Genomic DNA, 22,589 nt, shown 5'->3' with positions numbered 1-22,589 from the left:
GCAGGGTTTCATTGTGTAGCCTTGGCTGTCCTAGACTAGCCTCTAACTCACAGCAATAGCCTGTTTCTGCCCCCTGACTGCTGGGATTAAAGGTGTCCGCTACCACAACCAGCCTTAGAAAGTGCCAGGTTATCTCTTAGCCACTATTTTTATACCTTAAAAAATTTTCTTTTGTTGTTTTTGTTTTTTTGTTTTGTTTTTTTTTTGAGACAGGGTTTCTTTGTGTAGCCCTAGCTATACTGGACTGGCTTTGTAGACCAGGCTGGCCTCACACTTACAGTGATCCATCTTCCTCTGTCTCCCAAGAGCTGGGATTAAAGGTGTACGCAACCATACCTTAAAAATAAATTTTATTAATAAAATAGTTATGTGATTATACTAGTTGTTTTATTTTTATTTTATTGTGATAAGAACACCTGACATGAATTCCACCTTCTGAATGGATTGGTTTTATTTTTGTTTTTGAGACAGGGTCTCACTGTATAGCCCAGACTAGTCTTGCCTTCTGCATGCTGTCTCAGATTTCTTTCTTTTTTTTTTTTTTCTTTCTTTCTTTCTTTTTTAAGATATCCTTTTTAAAAAAGATTTATTTATTATGTATACAGAATTCTGCCTGCATGTACACCTGCAGGGCAGAAGAGGGCATCAGATTACATTATAGATGGTTGTGAGCCACCATGTTGCTGAGAATTGAACTCAGGACCTTTGGAAGAGCAGTCAGTGCTCTTAACCTCTGAGCCGTCTCTCCAGCCCCAGTCTCAAATTTCTTCAGGCGAATGAAATACAATATAGGCAGAGTGCTGTACTGCAGATCTCCACACATCCTGTCTTTCAATCCTAAAGCTGATCAAATAGAATTTGCTCATTTCCTTAGAGACAGCAACTTTACTGTAAGTGGGATCATACAGTACTTACCCTTCTATAAGTGCCTGTTTTGCTTAGCAGAGTGTCTTCAAGGTTAATCTGTGCTGTAGGATTGTCATCTGTAAAGGCTGAGTAATGTGCCCTTGTGTGTATGTACCGCTATATAGGAAATCTCATTTCTCTCTCCTCCATGCCATATAATACTTCATTTCTGTCTTGCTATTTAGGTCAGGCTGCCTGTATACTCCCAGTTATCCTACTGCCTCAGCTTCTTAAGTACTGGGGTTATAGGTGTGCGCCACCATGCCTGGCCCCACATCTTTCTTTTGTCTGCTTCAGGCTCTAACCCCAAATAGGGAACCCCCACATAACTCACAACTTCTGTCTAACCTGACTGCAAATCAGATTTGCATGACAGGGGTTTTTGGCTCAGTAACTTGCTAAGGCAGCCCAGAGACCTCAAGGAAAACTTCTGCTTCTACATTATAGGGTACATTTCATAAAAGTGAAAGAAATAACATAATGTGAGGGATGTGGGAAGGGGTGGAGCCTCCAGACCCCACGTGATCACAGGAATCCTTAGAAAGCCTGTCCTTTTCAGGTTTTGTGTAGGCTTTATTGCCTAGGTATGATTGATTAGATCATTGACCATTGGTGACTAAGTCACTCCAGCCATCTCCTCTTGGTTGTAAGACTGTATTGAAGTACAAGTAATTGGGTCATGAGTATATATATATATATATGTGTGTGTGTGTGTGTGTGTGTGTGTGTGTGTGTGTGTGTGTGTGTGTGTATAGTTTTGGGTTTTGTTTTATTTTTGAGACAGGGTTTCTCTGTGAAGCCTAGGCTGTTCTGGACTCACTAGTAGACCAGGCTGGCCTTGAACTCACAGCAATCTGCCTGCTTCTGCCTTCCAAATGCTGGGATTAAAGGTGTGTGCCACCACGCCCGAATAGGATGCTCATTTTTTATAATTATATTTTGTATGTATATTGGTGTTTGGCCTGGCCTGCATGTATGTCTGTAGGAGGGTGTTGGATCCATTGGAACTGGAGTTACAGACAGTTGTGAGCTGCCATGTGGGTCCCAGGAATTGAACCCTGGTCCTCTGGAAGAGTAGTCTGTACTGAGCCATCTCTCCAGCCCCCAGAAAGCTAATTTTTAAGTGGTTAATCTTCTACCACTATACTGAACTCATGCTGCTCCACACCCTAGCTAAACTATATTGTATATGTATATGTATACACATCATATATGTGTATATATGGATATGCATTGATATTGAGTATACTGTGAGGGTGCAATGGTCAAGGCAAAAAATAGAGAAATTTCCAGCTCTTTGCTTTTTGAGAGAAGGTCTGACTCTATAGGCCAGGCTATCTTATGGCAATCTTCCCGCCTCAGCCTCCCAAGCGCTGGGATTACAGGGATGTGCCACCGTGCCAGCTATCATTGTGCCTTTGTTACTTTGTTTAATCTCTTGGAGGCTTTAAAGCTATTTTAGTAAGTATACCCTAGAGACTTTATATTTAGGTCATTTTGGTTTTTTCTTTCATTTGGATAAGTTTTACAAATCTTTAAATTTTAATTGTGTGTGTGCATACAGCGTAGTCAGGGTATTATGTGCGCTGGGTTTTCCTCAAATTTGCTAGGTAGTCAAGAATAATTGAACTTTTTATCTTCTGCCTCCACGTTCTAAGTCCTGAGGTTGCAGGTGTGTACTCTCTTCAGTGGTGAGCTGAACACAGAGCTTTGTGCGTGCTGGGCATCCTACCAGCGGAACTACACCCTGAAGTGTAGCTGCTTGAGGAAGCTCTAGGTCCCAGCACCAGTTTGCAGTATGACTGTTCTTACCTAGTGCTTAACAGTATCATCACTATAAATCACTATGGGTTTATGCTTGTTTTCTGAGTCAGTTTCTTTGTGTAACAAAGGTTTTTATGTCTGTATTTTTGCAGAGTAAATCTCCTCACCTTGTATTGTTTTCTAGGAGTATGTTTTATATCTCTTATTAAAATATCAGACCCAGGGGGTAGACATAAGTGCTTGTTGTTCCACAAGCCTGACAACCTTTATTTGTGTTCTTAGACCTGTGAAACCAGATGTAGTAGTGCAGGTGTCTGTAGCCCCAGTGCAGGGATGGGAAGTGGGAGGCAGAGACAGGAGAGTCTCTAGATGCTTGTAAGCCAACTAGCCTAGCTTACACAGTACAGTGGTGGGGAAACCTGTCTCAAGCAAGGTTGAAAGGCTAAGAGCCAATCACTGGAGATTGTCCTCTAGCCTCTGCACACATGCCACATTGATGCAGCCCAGTGTGCACACATACACACAATATTAGACTCTACTATTGAGTCCCTCCAGGAAAAGAAAATTGAGGCTTTTTTTAAAAAAGGATTTATTTTATTTATATATATATATAGTGTTCTGCCTGCCTGTATACCTACATACCAGAAGAGGCCACCAGATCTCATTATAGTTGGTTATGAGCCACCATGCAGTTGCTGGGAATTGAACTCAGGATCTTTGGAAGAGAAGACAGTGCTGTTAACCTCTGAGCCATCTCTCCAGCCACAGTTATTGAGACTTTTGACTGGAATTTTATTGTGATAGATCAGTTTGGGAAGAGATGCATCTTGAGAATATTGCTTTCCTATCATGACTGTGGCTCATGGCTCATTTGTTTGTTTTTTAATTTTAAAATATAACTTAATAGTTTCCTGAATATATATGGCCATAATTTTTCAGATAGTTTTGGAGGGTACTTAAATGTTGATGTCACTGTTAATACGTTTTCTGTTTTTTTGTCTTTTGTTTTTAATTTTCTGGTTGTCTATCACTGACACATAAAAATAGAACATTTTGCATTGATGTCTTCTAATAGTCCTTCATAAGTAGCTCCTGTACCAGATTACTACAACTTGAATGCTTAAATAGCATTGTTATCCTACAGTTCAGTACCCCAGAAATCTGAATGGGCTTACCTGGAATAAGGTCTAAGGGTTTTTCAGAGCTGCATTATTTTTCTACAGGCTCTAGGGAGAATATGACCATTGCCCTTGCCAGTTGCTTGCAGATGACCACATCCTTGGATTGAGATTGCTTTCATCATCATCCAGTAGTCTCGTGTGGAATCCTTCTGAAGTTGTCAGCTATCTGGTCTGCCACCAATTTTTTTTCTTCCACTTAAAAGGACACTTATGATTACATTGGCCCCACTTGCATAATCCAGGAAAGTCTTCCTGTAGTTTCATTTTTGTTTCTCACTTTGATTTTTCACCCTATAAAGATACTATTTAAAGCATTTTAATGCCTCAGATATGTTTGGCATTAAATTAGATTTCAAAATTAAGTCTTCAGTTTAGAGATGATTTGGGGCTAGATGTGGTGAGGCACCACTTAAATCTTAGTACTTGCGAAGAAGGAGCAAGAAAGTCAGTGAATTGGAAGTCAACCTGATTGACATAATGAGTTTTAGGACAACCAGGCCTATGTAGTGAGATCCTACACTTCCAACTACCTATTACTCCAGTTCCAGGGGATCTGGTGTTCTTTCCCAGCCCCTGTGGGCACCCACAGACACAGGCACACAAATAAGTGCTTGAGAGATAGCTAATTGGCTAAGGTACTTGTTGCTCTTAGAAAGGGCCTTGGTTTGTTGCCCAGTGCCTAGATGGCTAACTCACAGGTGCATGGGGCTCCAGTTCCATGGCATCTGATGTCTCTGACCTCTACGGGCACCTTGTATACATGTGATGCACATATGTACATGTGAGTAAAACACTCAGACACATAAAATAGAAATAGAAGAAGGAGGAGAAGGAAGAAGAAGAAGAAGAAGCAGCAGCAGCAGCAGCAGCAGCAGCAGCAGCAGCAGCCACCCAGCTCTTAAGGAGGCAGAAACAGGCAGAGCTTTGAGTTCCAGGACAGCCAAGGCTACACAGAGAAACCCAGTCTTGAAAAACCAAAAAAAATGAAGAGAAGGAAATAAGAAAAGAAAGACATTTACAAGTTAAAACAAAGAAACTTATGATTTAATAAAACCACTAACCAAAATCAGAACAAAAATTCATTATCATGAAGGGTTTTTTGTTTTTTTTTTTTTTAATTTTTCGAGACAGGGTTTCTCTGTGTGGCCTTGGCTGTCCTGGACTCACTTTGTAGACCAGGCTGGCCTCGAACTCACAGCGATCCGCCTGCCTCTGCCTCCCGAGTGCTGGGATTAAAGGCGTGCGCCACCACGCCCGGCTCTCATGAAGGTTTTTTTAAAGTTATTTTGTTGTTGTTTGTTTTTGTTTTCGAGGCAGGGTTTCTCTGTGTTTCCCTGGCTGTTCTAGAACTCACTCTGTAGTCCGGGCTGGTCTTCAACCTTTGCCTCTCAAGTGCTGAGATAAAAATAATGCACCACCTCTGCCAGGTAGTTATTTTAAGATAATTCCATCAACAACAGTAATTCTCCTTTACCACATGACCAAATGGTCACAGCTTGAAAAGCTTAGAGTGGTCGGACATGGTGGCACAGGCCTTTAATCCCAGTGCTCAGGAGGCAGAGGCAGGCAGATCGCTGTGGGTTCGAGGCCAGTGTCTTGGTTATGTTTGTATTGCATTGACAAAACACTATGACCAAGGCAACTTATAAATGAAAGCATTTAATTAGGGGGTTCATGGTTTCAGAGGTAGTGGAGCGCATGGCCGGTATGGCAGGAAGCATGGCGGCAGGCAGGCAGGCAGGCAGGCTTGATGCTAGAGCAGTAGCTGAGAGCTTTCATCTGATCTCAAGTTGGAGGCAGAGACGGTGAGCATGAGAAGAGGCGCTGGAATGAAGCATCAACAGGAGGGTTTAACAGGGTGTTGTGCTTGCCAACTGCCTTGGTGTTGGGCTTTTAAATTCAGACCTTGGATTTGTCAATTACTTAGGTAGTGAGGTTGCCTGGGTTTGTGCTTCAGTGTTGCCCTTACTCTTTGGTTTTTCGAGATAGAATTTCTCTGTGTAATAGCTCTGGCTGTCCTAGATTCAATTTGTAGACCAGGCTGGCCTCGAACTCACAGCGATCCCTTGCCTCTGCCTCCCAAATGCTGGGATTAAAGGCATGCACCACTACGCCTGGCGTCTTGCCCATACTTAATCCTTCAGGAACTGATAACTTTAATTTCCCTGTAGATTTTCAGGGAGTGGGGCTTGATTTTTTGTTTGTTTGTTTGTTTGTTTTGTTTGATTGTTTGTTTCCTCTTCCCCAAAGGAGGTAGTTCTTGGGGATGCTGGTTTATAGAAAATTTCACACTTTCGTGGGCCTTAGCCTTGACTTCTTCCAAGCTTTTCCTCCAAGGCATAAACTGGTGCTCCAAGTCCCAGGCTTAGACAGACATCCTTAGAATAGTAGCCTCCATGCTCTGTCACTGGTCTGGGTTCCCAGTCTTGCTGACATAGTTCCAGAATTTTTCAGAAAATACGTAAAAGACTGGATAGATATACTTCAGAATGTCTTGTTTGATCTAGCAATAATCTAGGGCAATCACCAATAAGCCATGTCTGCAAAGGACCGGAGAGGGATTTTTTTTAGGCTTTGCACAATTGGTGGGTTCTGGGATTATTCTCCTGTGCAGTTCAGAAGTAACTGTATGTAATATGTGAGCATGCAAAACCGAACTTACAAAACAGGCCTCAGCCTGAGTCAAAGCGTACCCAACGTTCATCAGGAGAACATTGCTGACTTGTCGTCATAGCATTTCTTAGGGAATGACTCCTACCCTGTGTTGTTATGTTTCTGTAATTATATATTATACTTTTATGTTAAATGCCAGTGTTGTCTTTTTTGAGGATGAGTAGGTACTATACCATTTAAATTTATCATGGGAAAGTGCTATTGGGGCTTACACCTAGAGTCTCTTGCATGCCAGGCTGTACTGTACTACTGAGCTGTGTCTTTTTGAGACAGGGTTTCTCTGTGTAGCCTTAGCTACCCTCGACTCACTTTGTAGATCAGGCTGGCCTCGAACCCACAGTAATCCACCTGCCTCTGCCTCCCGAGTGCTGGGATTAAAGGCATGCGCCACCACGCTCGAGTACAATTATATTTCTAAAGACTAGTTACAGCTCTGGTATTATAAAATATCTTTATTTTATGCTTTTGTAAACTGAATTTTAATTTGGATGAGGATTTTTTTTATTAAAATAGAAATATTTTCTCCCTTCCCAAATGGATAAGCTCTTTTTTTTTCATTATTATATATGAACAACTTTATTACATTTTCTTGTATGTGTGTATGCACGGATATGCATGTGGAAGTCACAGAGCAACCAGCAGGAGTTGTGTCTCCTTTCACATGTGGTTCCCAGGGATCACACTAAGTCCTCAGGCTTGGCAGCAAGTGCTTTTCTCTGCTAAGTGATCTCAACTGGTCCTCAACTGAATTTTAGAGGCATTTTTTTTTTTTTTTTAAATCAAGTTTTGGAAACTATTTTAGTATTTAAGTTGGAATTTTGTTAACCCATATACTAATTTACAAGGAACTGTTATCTAGACCTTTCACTTAAGAGCATGATATGTTTCCCTAAGTCTTTTGTTTTTCTAATAGTTTTTGGTCATTTTCTTGCTATCATGTCTGTCTGTCTTTTGTTAGGTTAATTGCTGGTTGTTTAACACGCTTCACTGCTATTGCAACAGAATGCCTCTTTACAACTGCACTTTCTAGTTATTACTACCACATGTTAATGCATTTGACTTTTGAGAATTTATATTATCTTTTGTTTTCCTGAGGTTTTAATTACCTGTTGTTATGACTGATTTTCCTTGGATTATTGTGTTAATATGTAATTAAGTTGTCTCCATATAAGGATAATCTCATCTTTTCTACTATTTCCTTTTTTGCCATGACAATGATGGCCAGTGTGAGAGTGGGAATGAGAGAACAGGCTTTTTTTTGTTTGTTTTTTGTTTTTCGAGACAGGGTTTCTCTGTGTAGCCTTGACTGTTCTGGACTCACTTTGTAGACCAAGCTGGCCTTGAACTCACAGCGATCCCCTGCCTCTGCATTCTGAGTGCTGGGATTAAAGGTGTACACCACCACTGCCTGGTGAGAAATCAGTCTTGATTTTGCCTTTTTTGCTGTTTTTTGAGACAGGATTTCTCTGTGTAACAGCCTTGGCTGTCATGGACTCACTTTGTAGACCAGACTGACCTCTAACTCACAGAGATCTGCCTGCCTCTGCTCCCTGAGTGCTAGAATTACAGGTTTGCTTCACTGAGCTCAGTTTGCCTTTATTTTGAATAGATTCACTGTTAGTATAAAATATGATGCTATATCAGTTTTAGATTTTTTTTTTCTGAGACAGGGTTTCTCTGTGTAGCCTTGGCTGTCCTGGACTTGCCTTGTAAACCAGGTTAGCCTCAAACTCTTATCGATTCACCTGCCTCTGCTTCCCCGAGTGCTGGGATTATAGCTGTACAGCACCATGCCTGGCTAGTTTTAGATTTTTAAATACTTCTGGTTTGGTGGCGATTTTTTTGTTTGTTTGTTTGTTTTTCATGACAGGGTTTCTCTATATAGCCTTAGCTGTCCTAGGCTAGCTTTGTAGACCGGGCTGGCCTCAAACTCAGAACGATCCACCTGCCTCTGCTTCCTCCCAAGTGCTGGGATTAGAGGCATGCGCCACCATGCCTGGCTGGTGGTCTTTCTTGTTTTACTTTTTTTTTTTTTTTAAGATTTACGTATTTTTATTTTGTGTGTGTGAACCTTTGAATGTATCTGTTTAAAATGGTTTGCATTTAGGGCTGGAGAAGTAGCTCAGTGGTTGAGAGTACATAGTGTTCTTGCCAAGTTCCCAGCACTCAAATTGGGTGACCCACAACTGCCTGTAACTCCAGTTCCCGGGGAATCCAGAGACTCTGGCATCCACGGTCATCTTGCACTCCCCCCCCCCCGCCATAATTACATTATATATGTATTATTATATATACATACATACATAACTTAAAATAAAACAGTGGTTTGAGTTTTATTATACATCTTTTTAAAAAGATATTGATAACAATGTGTGAACCAAGAAGTCCAAGGAGCTAGGTGTAATGGTCACTACTGTAATCCCTGTACTCGGGAGCTAGAGTCAGGAGAACTGTGATTTCAAGCTAGCCTGAGCTACATAGTGAGGCCCTGTCTCAAAAGAAAACCAAACAATGGCCGGGAGAGATGGCTCAGTGGTTAAGAGCACTGACTGCTCTTACAGAGGACTTGCTTTCAATTCCTACCACTCATGTGGTAGCTTAAACCATCTGTGTAGCTACATTTCCAGGGGCTCCAACACCCTCTTTGCCCTCCGTGGGCACAAGTCATGCAGTTGGTGCACATACATACATGTGTGCAGACTAAACATAAAAAAATCTAATAAAAAAGGAAGCAAAGAATATCAAAATCAATCCGAAGGGATTAGCCTAACCCTACTGGGGAAGGGTGAGAAGCGTCTGTGTGCTGGAAAGTTCTTCCTGATGTGAGTGCCGTATGTATGCAAGCAAAGCTGCTGACCCCGCCCCCCCCCCATAGTCACAGCTTATTCATTGCATACATGCTACGTCTTGACACACACAAAAATCTTATTCATCTGTCCATATCTGTTTTTATTAGTGAAACTGTTTGGATAATAGATGAGTAGTTTTACTTAATTTGTTCCATGTTACATTTCTGGGATAAGTCATAGTTGATGACAATTTTAATCCTCTTCAAATATCTTTTTTATGATCTTTAACATTTTTTGTTCTCATTCAATAAATATTGGTTGAGCTGGGCACGGTGGTACGCCCCTTTAATCTTAGCACTCTGAAGAAAGAGGTAGGTAGAGTTATGAGTTCAGTGAGTGTGGCCTACATAACAAGCTGTGGGCCAGCCAGGCCTACACAGTGAGACCCTGCCCATAAACAAACAAACAAACAAACTGATAATTAAAAAAATATTGATTGAGCTCTAAACATTTAGAGATGCTAATGGTTGTTTACAATTTAGTGAGAAAATAGCCAATCAAATAATTATAAAGTGAGTGTTAAATTGCAACTGTATTTCCAGTAGAAAGCTATTTGTTCTTTTTTTTTTTTTTAAGATTTATTTGTTCTATTTATTGTTTATACAGTATTCTGCCTACATGTTTGCCTGCCCTTCAGAAGAGGGCACCAGATCCCATTATAGATGGTTGTGAGCTACCATGTGGTTGCTGGGAATTGAACTCAGGACCTTTGGAAGAACAGACAGTGCTCTTAACCTCTGAGCTATCTTTCTAGTCTGCTATTTGTTCTTATAACATTATAGGATAACTATTGAATTTAATGTTGTTTATTGTTTGTATTCCTTTTTTTTTTTTTTTTCCACTGTGTGACATTATTCCTTGGTAGACATGAACAAATGGTCATTCACTTCAGATAGAGAATTGACAATAGACCAAAATACAATATACCAAATTGTTACTTGGTGAACCAATAAACTTTGTTGGGGTTATACAGGAATATGGGTGAGAGGTTACTTCCAGGAACAGAAATGTCTGCACTGACACTAAAGCTCACCCCAGTAGGGATGACAGCTCATGAAAGCTGGAAATGTGAAGTACACGCACATTTCAACAAGTTCAAAAGTGGTCTTTTAAGGCAGCCAGTTAGTCTGACTGAGAGTATCTCAGCTGTGTGTCTGTGAATGTGTCTGCTTACAGAAGGCGGGACCTGCTGACTGGTCAGTTTCAGGAACTTCCTGAAGTCATCATTTATTTCCTGAGTATAATAGGCACCTCTGCAAGATAGAATGTTCTACTTCCACTTAGAGTATCCTCTTGTTTCACCTCCCCTTTAACATCCCGTGTCTTAAGGAACAAGATTCCCTCTAAGATGGCCAGTTTTGGGAGGAAACTGCTACATAACAGTACTCCACAAATATTAATATATTCTTTTTGCATAACAACCATATGAAGTGAACAAGCCTTTGTTTTACAGAAACAAAGGTGCATTTTGTGAAAAGCTTTTAATCCAGATTTGAGTAAACACTGAAAAAGACTAACCAGTAGTTGGTTAGTAGTTTTATGTACCAACTGTAGATGTGGGTTTCTCAGGAAAGTCTCCTAGGTAGACCTTGTTGTGTTTTGCTGAAGACACTCTTTGTAATTTAAGTATCTCCACCTCCACCCCCTCACCCTCCCCCCACCCCCCTCACTCTCCCCCCACCCCTGTTTTTAAAAAACAGGGTCTCTGTGTAACCCTGGCTGTACTTTAACTCGCTCTGTAGACCAGGCTGACTTCCTGCTCACAGAGATCCACCTGCCTCTGCCTCCTGAGTGCTAGGATTATAGGCGTGCGCCACCACAGCGGTAGGTGGGCCTCTTAATCATGATCTCCCTGGTAACTAAGTCTTCTGCCTCAAGTGCTGGCATTATAGAGATCTACAACATGCCTGGCTTGTGTTTACACTTTTAGTTTTAGCTTTCTTCATTTTCTTGTTCTTTGGGTCATATAGATTAAATATAGCTTGGGCATTTTAAAACTTACTTATATAGCTTTTTAATTCCTGAATTCTCCTTTGATATAACATGTAGATTCTATTCATATTTTTTTTTTTACCAACTGTTTTGCTTAATTTTGCCTAGTAGACATTATTGAACCATAATCTATTTGTAAAAGGCTGAGAATTACTTGACTACATTTTTACTGCAGATTTTTTAAAAAGTGAGACAAACCTATTTTTTTTTTAATCGGTAAATGGGACGATTCTTAGGAAAAAATGGGCTTTAAGACTCTGATAACCATAATTAATTCAGGAATACATTTGGACAGCTGTTTTTCCACTTTAAGTTACAGAGTGTTACATGTCTTGTCCTAGTTTTTTTTGCTGTTGCTATGATAAAATCCCTGACAAAAGTCCCTTCCGGGAGCAAGGGTGTATAGTCTATCATTTCAGGGAAGTCAAGGCAGCAGGAGCTTGAACTGGTCTCATAGCATCCACAGTCAGAAAGCAGAGGGATGAGCGAATGCAGCTGCTCAGCTCCCTCCCCACTCACCATTCTGGATCCCCAGCCTAGGGAATGTCCCACACGTAATTAAGATGTACCTTCCCATTTCAATTAATGCAATCAATATGTTTTCTCACAGGCATACTTACAGGCTCATTTCCCAACTCATTCTAGATTCTGTCAAGTTGATAATTAAAACTAACCCTTACGTCACTTTTTGCAGAAGACACATATGCATTATATTTAAAAGAGCATATAATGTTAATGAGAGGCCTGTCTAAAGCTCTGACCAGAAATTGTTTGGTTTGATAGAGAGCTCCTTGTTTCTAGGGCCCCAGTCGAGCTTTATGAAGTTATGATGCTCATGTGTGAAGCTTACCATTTTGCCCAAGGTAAGGTCACTCTTCCCCACAGACAGTAACCTGCTGAGGCTCACAGAGCTCAGCTGTGTTTTTAGGAACAACTTTCTAAAGCCTCCACTTTTAGTGTCTGACTGTTGCACCAAGTGTCTTAGAATAGTGGTTTTGGCAGTCCATTTCTTGATATTCTGAAATAGCTGTCTTGTTACAACAAAAAGAATAAAAGGAGAGTTTAACCTAGAAAGAGAAGGTAGTCCTAATTTTGATAGCTCTAAAAATCATTTCATTTATTTAAAAGAAAAGGAACCCCCCACATCCTTTAAAACAAAAATAAAAACAAAAAAACCTGTTTTCTCTGCCGTGTCTGTTGTTGAAGAGGTTTATTTATTTATCTATTACTTACTAATTTGATTTGATTTTAAGACAGTCTGTGTAACCTAGCCTAGAACTCACTGTGTAGTCTGGCCTTAAAGTCACAGAGATTTTCCTGTCTCTGCCTCCCAAGTGCTGTTGTGCCACCTGGTTTGCCTTCTGTTTTCATTTCGTTTTGTTTCTCCTTTTTTCTTTTTCTTTTTTAAAGATTTATTTATGATGTTTACAGTGTTCTGCCTGCATGTATGCACTCTCAACTGCTAAGCCATCTCTTCAGCTCCTAGACATGCTTTTTCTTTCTATTTAAAAAAAAGTTTGTTTGTTTGTTTTTTGTTGGAGGGTTTCTCTGTGCAGCCTTGGCTGTCCTAGACTCTCTTTGTAGACCAGGCTGGCCTCGAGCTCGAAGCAATCTGCCTGCCTCTGCACCCTGAGTGCTGGGATTAAAGGCATGTGCCACCACACCCGGCTGGACATACTTTTTCAATTGGCCTAATTTTATAAGATGACCTGTTAGGACCCTGGCTGGTGTCACAGGTCTCTAAATTAGCTACTGGGGAGGCTAAGGCAGGAGAATCTTGGTTTCAAGGTCAGTTTAAAAAACTTAGTGTGACCCTTTCTTAAAATTAAAGTTTTAAGAATGCAACTTAGTGATAGAGCACTTGCCTTGAGTGTGTGAAGCCCTAAATTCAGTTCTCAGTACCATCAAAAATAAAAGAAGACTATCCCTGAATGTCATGATCTGCTTGTTAAATACTATAGGCTTTCTCTTATTTCTGATTTGAAATCTTACTAAGTCAAGACATAGTTCAAATAAGAATACTCATTTATTCTTTTCATCATTTATTTTTTGAGATGACACACATGCTAACTAGCTCAATCTGGCCTCAAACTCAGTGATCCTTCTGCCCAGCCTCCCAGGTGCTGGAATGGCAGGTGTGAGTTGCCATGCGTGGCTTGGATATGGTTTTCCAGTTTGATTTACTACTTTTACTTTATTTCTTTTTGAGACTCTCACTCTAACATAAGTTTCCTTCACACACAAGAGCTGTGTTCCACCACATCCTGTGTTTCCTGACTGTGTGTGTGCGCGTGCGTGCATTATGTGTATGCTCTGCACTCAGTGTAGTGTAGCTTTTTGCAGTTAAAATGTCATAACGTCTCTTTTTTCATGTAAAAGACATTTTTAATCACTTCCCAAATTGTACTTGTGATTGTTGTGACTCTGATTTATCTGGAATGAATGCCACTGGCCAGGCATGGACCACACTGACATTCCTAACGGTTTTGGGATGTTGTATTGCATTGGACTGAGAGACACTGAGTATGTTTAATTTATGCCTTCATACGGCACTTGGAGAAAAGTGGTCACTCTTTGAGGTAAAGAATGCTTCATTGTTTAGAATCCCCACCTGGTTTGTGTGTGTGTGTTTGCCCACACCCCCAGGTGTGTGCCTACCACAGTGCCTGTGTGACAGTCAGAGAGCAGCTTGGGATGTCAGCCCTTGCCTTCTACCTTATGTCATACTTAATTCCAAAATGAAAACAATAACCATGTTATAATTACACCTACATGATAGGACTATCCCACATAGAATCACAAAATGCATTGTATATTTAGTCAGGTTATGATTACGCCTAATGTGATAACAGAACTATCCCTCATTCAAGTGAAACACTTCTGTCTTTGTCATTCTTCTATGGTTGTGAAGAGACATCATGACCACAGCAACTCCTATTTAGCTGGAGGCTTGCTTACAGTTTCAGAGTACATTCTCATCATAGGCAGACACGGTGCTGGAGAGGTAGCTAAGAAAGAGTTCTACACCTGGACCTGCAGGGAGGGAGAGAGAGAGAGAGAGAGACAGACAGACAGACAGACAGACAGACAGACAGACAGGGCCTGGCATGGGCTTTTGAAACCTCAAAGCCCATGCCCAATAACACATTTCCTCCAACAAGGCCACACCTCCTGGTCCTTCTAATCCTATGAAAGAGTTCCCCTCCCTGGTGACTAAGCATTCACGTATGGGAGCCATTCTTTGTCAAACCACCACATTTTGTATGGGGGGGGGGACGACGACAGAACAGTTTGTAAAGTGGGTCGGTGGTAAAGCTTGTTCTGCAAACCAAGGACCAGGATTCATCCCTAGAAACCGCATAAAGATAGAAGGGAAGAAAGCAGCTGCGCAGAGTTGTCCTCTGACCTCCACATGTGTGTGGTGGCAAGTGTTCCCCTTCATCATGCACATGTGCACATGCACGCTAATAGTCTTATTTTGCTTTAAATCCAAATAGAGTGGGAAAGGGGATTTTAATTCATCTGAAATAACAAAAAAAAAACTTCACAGATCACAGTTGTCTTTCTTTAGCTCAATGATTTCAAGGTGGCTTGAGCTATGCTTTATTTGGGTGAAAGCTAAGCAGAGCAGCAACTTGTTACACACAGTGTATGTGGTGAACTGTTCTTTCTAGGCTGGAGCCAGATGATGACGCAACGTGCTCTCCTGCTGGTCAACCTTTGCCCTGGGTGTGGGTGTTCTTTCTTTACTGGATTTTTTAACCTGTGGACAGAGAATTCACTTACTGGGTGTTCTCTGGGTTTCTAGTTTGCTTTGATCGTTCCTCCCCACACCCCCCTTCACTTCCCATTTATCCTCCAAGCCTAGGCCAGGTCTCATTTTTCCCCCTACAAGCATTTCCTAATCATCACTTCTCCACAATGTGCTGATTTTAGGGTCTACTGAAAAAAAGGGAAATGAGGCCATTTACTTGTTATGCAAGTAAATCTTTAGCTAGTTAAAAATTATGTTTTAAATGTCACCAGATGTAAATGTTAAAGCAATCTGTTAATAAAAAACAAACAAACAAAAAAACAAAACAAAAAAACCAGAAGAAAAGGAAAATAAAAGAAGCAGAAAACGCATGTTACTTTGGGCGCCTTTTTGAGTCAAGTCCTTTACCTCCTCAATACACAGAGTGATGCAAAGCACCTCACTCCACTAATGGCTGCCCTCTTCCTTTTTAGGATCATGGCTGCCGTTCCTCAGAACAATCTACAAGAACAACTGCAGCGCCATTCAGCCAGAAAACTTAATAATAATAAACTCAGCCTTTCAAAACCAAAATCTTCGTAAGTATATTCATTTTCGTTTACACGGCAAATCAGGTGTCATACAAATGGAGCTCTTGTCTCTCAGGTCTGTTTGAGGGAGGATCCCATGTGTAGCTCATGCTGGCCTAGAAGTTCCGGCCACCTCACTTCACACTTGCAGCAGTGCTGCCTTAGCCTCTGTGCGCTGGGATTGTTACCACACCAGGCTTCTTCCAGCTCTTTCATTTGACAGAGGAGATGAGGGGCTCAGTGGTTTTCCCATTTTGCAAAATAATAGTAGAGCAGGTGCTAGCAGATCTGGGTGTGATTGCTCTAGCTTTACACAGGCCCTGGCACATTATTACTTGTCCAGTAAAGTTGGATAAACAAGTAAGGAATTTTCTTGTAGATTTGGGCAGATATTATACTTTAATATAATCTCATGTGCTCCACAAAATTATGTAGGGAAACAACTGCTGTCTCCTGCAAGCTATACCCCAAGTTCTTAAGGTGTGTAATTATGATTTGTATTTAGGTTGTGCCCTTACCAGGTCGCAAGCTCTGCTCCAGGCACTTGGCGTTAACGTTGCTTTAAAGTCACTATTGACCTTCATGTCAGCAATTTCAGGAGACGGCAAGTCTCTTGCCTCCTTTATGTCCTTTAGATCTCAGCAGATTTTTTTTTGTTTGAGGCAAGGTTTCCCTGGCTGTCCTGGACTTACTTTGTAGACCAGGTTGGACTTGAACTCACAGAGATACGCCTGCTTTTGCCTCCCAAGTGCTGGAATTAAAGGCACGCGCCACCATGCCCAGGCTTTCTTTCTTTCTTTCTTTCTTTTTTTAACTCTTCTCCCTTAATATTTTTTGTCAGAGGAGGAAAAGCCACTCTGAGTCTCTTACTTTTTTCACACATTCTGTCTCTTCTGAAGGACTGCCAGCCTGAGAAATAAGGTGTGGGACTGGCCTGGGAACTCTCAAAGCCCAGTAATTAGCCTCTGAATGGGAAAGATCAGAGCAGCCAAATGGATTTACAATGCCTGGTGAATTTTCAAAACCACAGAGGGAGATGGGTTCTGTGCTCATTTGTAATACAATTAATGTAATATTTTGGGGTGGAGGTGGAAGACAGGGTGTGTGTGTCTGTGTGTGTAGAGCCCTGGCTGTCCTGAATTCATTCTGTAGAATAGGCTGGTCTTGAACTCACGGTGATCTGCCTGCCTCTGCCTCCCTGAGTGCTGGGATTGAAGGTGTGCATCACCAGGACAGGCTTAAGTGTAATTTGTATTTGAAAAGATGTTTTTAGACTAATGAGTTTGTCAAGATCGAAATGGATCCATCCTAGGACTGGGGTTGTAATTTATGGTAGAATGCTTGCTTAGCATACACGAGGCTCGGGGTTCAGTCCCCAGCATCACAAACAAACGAATTCATCTAATTCAGTTTTTCCATTATTTTTCAGACGCTTTACTTTTAAAAAGAAAACATCAGAGAACGATGTGTCTGTCACTAGTGTGTCTGTGGTAAAAACACCTGCGTTGAGTGATAAAGATGTGAGTGTGTCTGAGACCTCTTCATTCACTGAGCCTCCGCCCCACACACCAAAGCAGCAGTCAATGATTGATAGCTTCTTTAAAAGTTCTGGAGGACAGCAGACCAAGGGGACCTGCACCGAAGCATCACTGCTGGACGGGGCACAGATTCCTCAGGAAGTTGTATGCACTGCCCCAAAAACCCCAGCTGCAAAGAAACCCCACATTGCTGTTTTCAAGAAATTAGAATTTAGTTCTTCACTAGACTCCCTCAATGATTGGGCTGACATAGATGACTTTGATATTTCAGAATCAGATGCGTTTGTTTCACTGACCAAAAATCCTGTTGCAAGAGTAAGCACTGCTCAGAAATTGAAAAAGACAAAGAAAAACTTTTTTAACCCACCACTTCATAAAGTAACTACAGCAAAGGCTGACTTGACTCCTTCCCCTGAAAGCCTGCACGTGGACATAACTAAGGATCACAAGGATAAGTGCCTAAGCAGTGACGTGATCTGCATCGATGACGATGACGATGACGACGACGACGACACTGCTTCTGAAGAGCTCATGAGGAAAGACTCTCAGGAAAGTCACTCTTTAAAAACTCACCTGGGAGGTGAAAGAGGTAGCCATTATCTCATTCTCATCTCAGTGTGCTTACACTGCTTTTTTTTTGTTTGTTTGGTTTTTTTTGTTTTTCGAGACAGGGTTTCTCTGTGTAGCCTTGGCCATCCTGGACTCACTTTGTAGGCCAGGCTGGCCTCGAACTCACAGCGATCCGCCTGCCTCTGCCTCCCGAGTGCTGGGATTAAAGGTGTGCGCCACCATGCCCGGCTTACACTGCTTTTTAATTTAAAGCTAAACACTGAGAATAGTGGTGAATAGAACAGTTTTTGTCTTTGAGGTTCTGAGTATCTGCTGTGCCAGGGTTAGCTCTGCTTTTCTACATGAAGAAAGGTTCACAGAGGTTGAATGAGTAGCTGCTGATAGAACTGAAAAGTGAGGTGAGCCCTCTTGTATGTGTCATTTCTTACTGGTCACCATAAATTACACACCAAATGCTGATGGTAATTTCTAATCATCCTGTTTACTGCAGTCATGTATCTCTTAGTGACAAGGATATGTTCTGAGAAACATCTCTAGATAGACAAAAGGTACAGTAAATATAAGCGTCCAATTTTTTTTTCAAAAATTTTATATACTGAATAAAGAACAAACCATGAATGGAACTGGTAGAACTGGAAGCTTCTCTGAGTGAGTGGAAAGTGACAGAGACTTAGGATGATGCTAGCCATTTCATTACATTATAAACACTGCACTAGCCTAAAGCAAACTCACAAAAAATTTACACTTCCTCGATAACTACTTTTAGATCATTGTAATTTTTAAGCTTTAATTTTTTAATTCTTATACATACTTAGCTTAAGCCCCAAAAGCATTGATTGTAGAGTGGTGTAAAATGTTTCCTTTTCTTATTTTATGTTGTTAGTTTTATGTCAACTTACACAAGCTAGAGTTATTTGTAAAGAGAGACTCTCAATTGAAAATTCCCCCACCAGCCAGGCATGATGGTGCACGCCTTTAATCCCAGCATTCAGGAGGCAGAGGCAGGTGGGTCTCTTGTGAGTTTGAGGCCAGCCTGGTCTGCAGAGTGAGTCCAGAACAGCCAAGGCTACACAGAGAAACCCTGTCTCGAAAACCAAAAAAGGAAAAAAGAAAATTCTCCCATCAGATTGGCTGATGGACAAGCCTATGGTGCATCTTCTTGATTGATGGCTGATTTAGAAGGGCACAGTTCGCTAAACAGTGCCAACTCTGGGCTGATGGCCCTTGGTGCAGTAAGAAAATAAGACGAACAAGCTAATAAATTGTTCCATGGTCTCTGCAACAATTCTTGCCTCCAGGTTCCTTCTGTGAGTTCCTGCTCTAACTTACCTGGATGGTGGACTGCAAGTTGTAAGATGAAATACCTTTTCCTAAGTTGCTTTTCATCATGTTGTCCATCAAAGTAATAGTAACCCTAACTAAGATGGTGTGTGTATGAGTGTTTTTGCACGTGTGTTTGTGTGTATGTGTACAGTGTGTGTGCTTTGTGCCTTCAATGGTAAGAAGAGGGCACCATATCCCTTGGAATTGGAGTTATAGATGGTTATAAACCATCATGTGGGTGCTGGGAACCCAGTCTAGGCCCTCTGCATGAGTAGCAAGTGCTCTTAAAGCATTAAGCCATCTCTTTAGCCCCAGCTCTTAAATTTTTGATACTTCTGCCTCAGTCTCCTGTTGAAATTAAGATTATAAGCTTCCACACCCAACTCACCCTTTACTTTTCTTCCTTCCTCTTCATCTCTCACTCCTTCCCTTCCCTCCTTTCTCTCATCTTTCCTTCCTTTTCTTTTTGTTTTTGTTGTTGTTGTTGTTGTTTTGGGGGGTTTTTTTTGGTTTGGTTTTTTGAGACAGGTTTCTCTGTGTAGCCTTGGCTGTCTTGGATCAGCCTGTTCCTGCCTCCCAAGTGCTGAGATTAAAGGCATGTGCGACCGTGCCTGGCTCTTCTTTTTTTTTTTTTTTTTTTTTTTTAAAAAGAAAAAGATTTATTATTTATATAGTATTCTGCCTGTGCATAAGCCAGCAGGCCAAAAGAGGGCACCAGATCTCATTATAGATGCTTGTGAGCCACCATGCGGTTGCTGGGAATTGAACTCAGGATCTTGGGAGGAAACAGGCAGTACTCTTAACCTCTGAGCCATCTCTCCAGCCCCATCTTTCCTTTTATTATTTTTGTTTTTTGTTTTTTAGACAGGATTTCTCTGTGTAACAGCTCTGGCTGTCCTGGAACATTCTCTGTAGTCTAGGCTGTCCTCGAACTCACGGAGATTCACGTGCCTCTGCCTCCCAAGTGCTGGGATTAAAAGTGTGCGCCACCACCGCCTGGCCATCTTTCCTTTCTTTATTAATGTTCTTTAACTAAGACATGAACATGAACATTAGCTTAACACAGGGTCAGGGTTGTGAGCATCATTGTCTTCTTCTATCCCACGTGTCTTGCCAATAGGTCTTTGGGGTCAATAACAGGAAATAGCCTTTCATCTTCTGTGCATTCCTTTTGTTTGTTTGTTCTTCTTGTAGGTTTCTAGGACCCTCGGGAGCCTTCTATTTCCCCATCTCCTATATTTCTCTTTTTTTGTTTGTTTGTTTGTTTTGTTTTGTTTTTCGAGACAAGGTTTCTCTGTGTAGCTTTGGCTGTCCTGGACCAACTTTGTAGACCAGGCTGGCCTCGAATTTACAGTGATCCACCTGCCTCTGCCTCCCGAGTGCTGGGATTAAAGGTGTATGCCACCACCGCCCGCCTCCTATATTTCTCTTACCTAGAACCCAGTTAGGATGTCCTCACATCTATCCCAATCTCCTAGTAAGTGAAGACTTTCCTGGGACATGCCTTTTGGGCTAGTGCCCAATTATAAGTGAGTATATACCATGTGAGTCTTTCTGCCTCTGGGTTAACTCACTCAGTATGATCATTTCTAGTTCTATCCATTTGTCCACAAATTTCGGGATTTCTTTGTTTTTAATAGCTGAGTAGTATTCCATAGTGTATATGTACCACATTTTCTTTATCCATTCTTCAACTGAGGGACATTTAGGCTGTTTCCAGGTTCTGGCTATTATGAATAATGCTGCTATGAACATGGTTGAGCATATGTCCTTGTTGTGTGGTGGAGCATTTTCTGGGTATATTCCAAGGAGTGAAATAGCTGGGTCTTGAGGAAGCCCTAGTCCCAGTTTTCTGAGAAAGCGCCAGATAGATTTCCAAAGTGGTTGTACAAGTTTGCATTCCCACCAGCAATGAGTGTTCCTCTTTCTCCACATTCTTGCCAGCATGTGGTGTCACTTGAATTTTTTATCTCAGCCATTCTGATGGGTGTAAGAATCTCAGAGTCATTTTGATTTGCATTTCTCTGATGACTAAAGACATTGAGCACTTCTTTAAGTGTTTCTCAGCCATTCGATATTCCTCTGTTGAGAATTCTCTGTTTAGTCTGAGCCCCATTTCTCAATTGGGTTATTTGGTTTGGTGGTGTCTAATTTATTGAGTTATTTATATATTTTGGAAATTAGACCTTTGTCAGATGTAGGGTTGGTGAAGATATTTTCCCAAATTGTAGGTGGTCGCTTTGTTCTGTTGACAGTATCTCCTGCCTTTAAAAAGCTTCTCAGCCTCATGAGGTCCCATTTATTAATTGTTGACCTTAAGGCCTAGGCTGTTGGTGTTCTGTTCAGGAAGTTGTCTCCTGTGCCAATGTGTTCCAGACTTTTCCCCACTTTTTCTTCTAACTGATTTAGTGTCTCTGGTTTTATGTTGAGGTCTTTAATCCACTTGGACCTGAGTTTTGTGCAGGGTGACAAATATGGGTCTAATTGCATTTTTTTACATGTAGACATCCAATTACACCAGCACCATTTGTTGAAGATGCTATCCTTTTTCCACTGAATAGATTTGGCTTCTTTGTCAAAAACCAAGTGAACATATGTGTGTGGATTCATTTCTGGGTCTTTGATTCGATTCCATTGATCAGCCAGCCTATTGTTGTGCCAGTACCATGCTGGTTTAATTACTGTTGCTCTATAGTACAGCTTGAGATAAGGTATGGAGATTCCTCCGGAGGATCTTTTATTATATAGGATTATTTTAGCTAAAAAGTATGGAACACTTCACGAATTTGCGTGACATCCTTGCTCAGGGCCATGCTAATCTTCTCTGTATTGTTCCAATTTTAGTATATGTGCTGCTGAAGTGAGCGCCTTAATTTTTATTATTATTATTTTTTTTTAAGATATCTCTTGTGTTTTCTATGCATTAATAAAAATTTTCTCAGGCTGTTTTGAAACTGGGTCTCACTATGTAGTTGAGGCTGGCCTTAAACTCAAGAAAGCTGCCTGTCCTTCCTGAGAAACTGGATTAAACTGCCTGCACCATCACACATGGCTAAAAGTTGTTTCATCATTAACTTTTAAAAATTTATTGTGTCATTTTGTTTGTTTGTTTGGGGGTGTTGTTTTTGTTTTTTAAAGATTTACTTATTATGTGTACAGTGCCCTGCCTGCATATACACCTGCCTGCCAGAAGGGGGCATCAGATCACATTATAGATGGTTGTGAGCCACCATGTGGTTGTTGGGAATTGAACTCAGGACCTCTGGAAGAGCAGTCAGCCAGTGCTCTTATCCTGTGAGCCATCTCTCCAATCCTAATTTATTGTTTTTTATTTATTCAGCTCCTGGAAACCCAGGAGCTCTTTTTCTGTTCTCTGAGTATTTATTTCTGTAGGTCATGAGACACTCATGAGACACATCCATACTCTTCGCATAGTGCAAGTGCCTATGTGTGTATAGTGTTCTCTGTTT

At 41.2% G+C, this 22,589-nt stretch overlaps 1 protein-coding gene and 1 non-coding gene across 3 annotated transcripts in view; one reads left to right on the top strand and one right to left on the bottom strand.

The window, feature by feature from the left end:
• The window catches only part of Blm (BLM RecQ like helicase), an 83,321-nt gene that overhangs the window by 3,856 nt on the left and 56,876 nt on the right, over positions 1-22,589 (top strand). The window contains exons 2-3 of one of the 2 annotated variants that reach the window (XM_051148796.1): positions 15,593-15,697; positions 17,118-17,815. In XM_051148796.1, the coding sequence (XP_051004753.1) occupies positions 15,597-15,697; positions 17,118-17,815 (799 nt within the window). In that variant the 5' untranslated portion in view covers positions 15,593-15,596. Of the gene's footprint in view, positions 1-15,592; positions 15,698-17,117; positions 17,816-22,589 lie in introns of those variants that run through there. The other variant, XM_051148798.1, reaches the window with a different exon arrangement.
• Positions 21,882-21,987, bottom strand: LOC127192568 (U6 spliceosomal RNA). Its single transcript, XR_007831034.1, has one exon. It is a non-coding gene; the product is annotated as a U6 spliceosomal RNA (small nuclear RNA).

The sequence above is a fragment of the Acomys russatus genome, chromosome 7, assembly GCF_903995435.1.
Source record: "Acomys russatus chromosome 7, mAcoRus1.1, whole genome shotgun sequence".
Classification (NCBI taxonomy): domain Eukaryota; kingdom Metazoa; phylum Chordata; class Mammalia; order Rodentia; family Muridae; genus Acomys; species Acomys russatus.
Note: the sequence above shows the minus strand (reverse complement) of the source record. Positions and strands in the feature narration are given on the sequence as shown.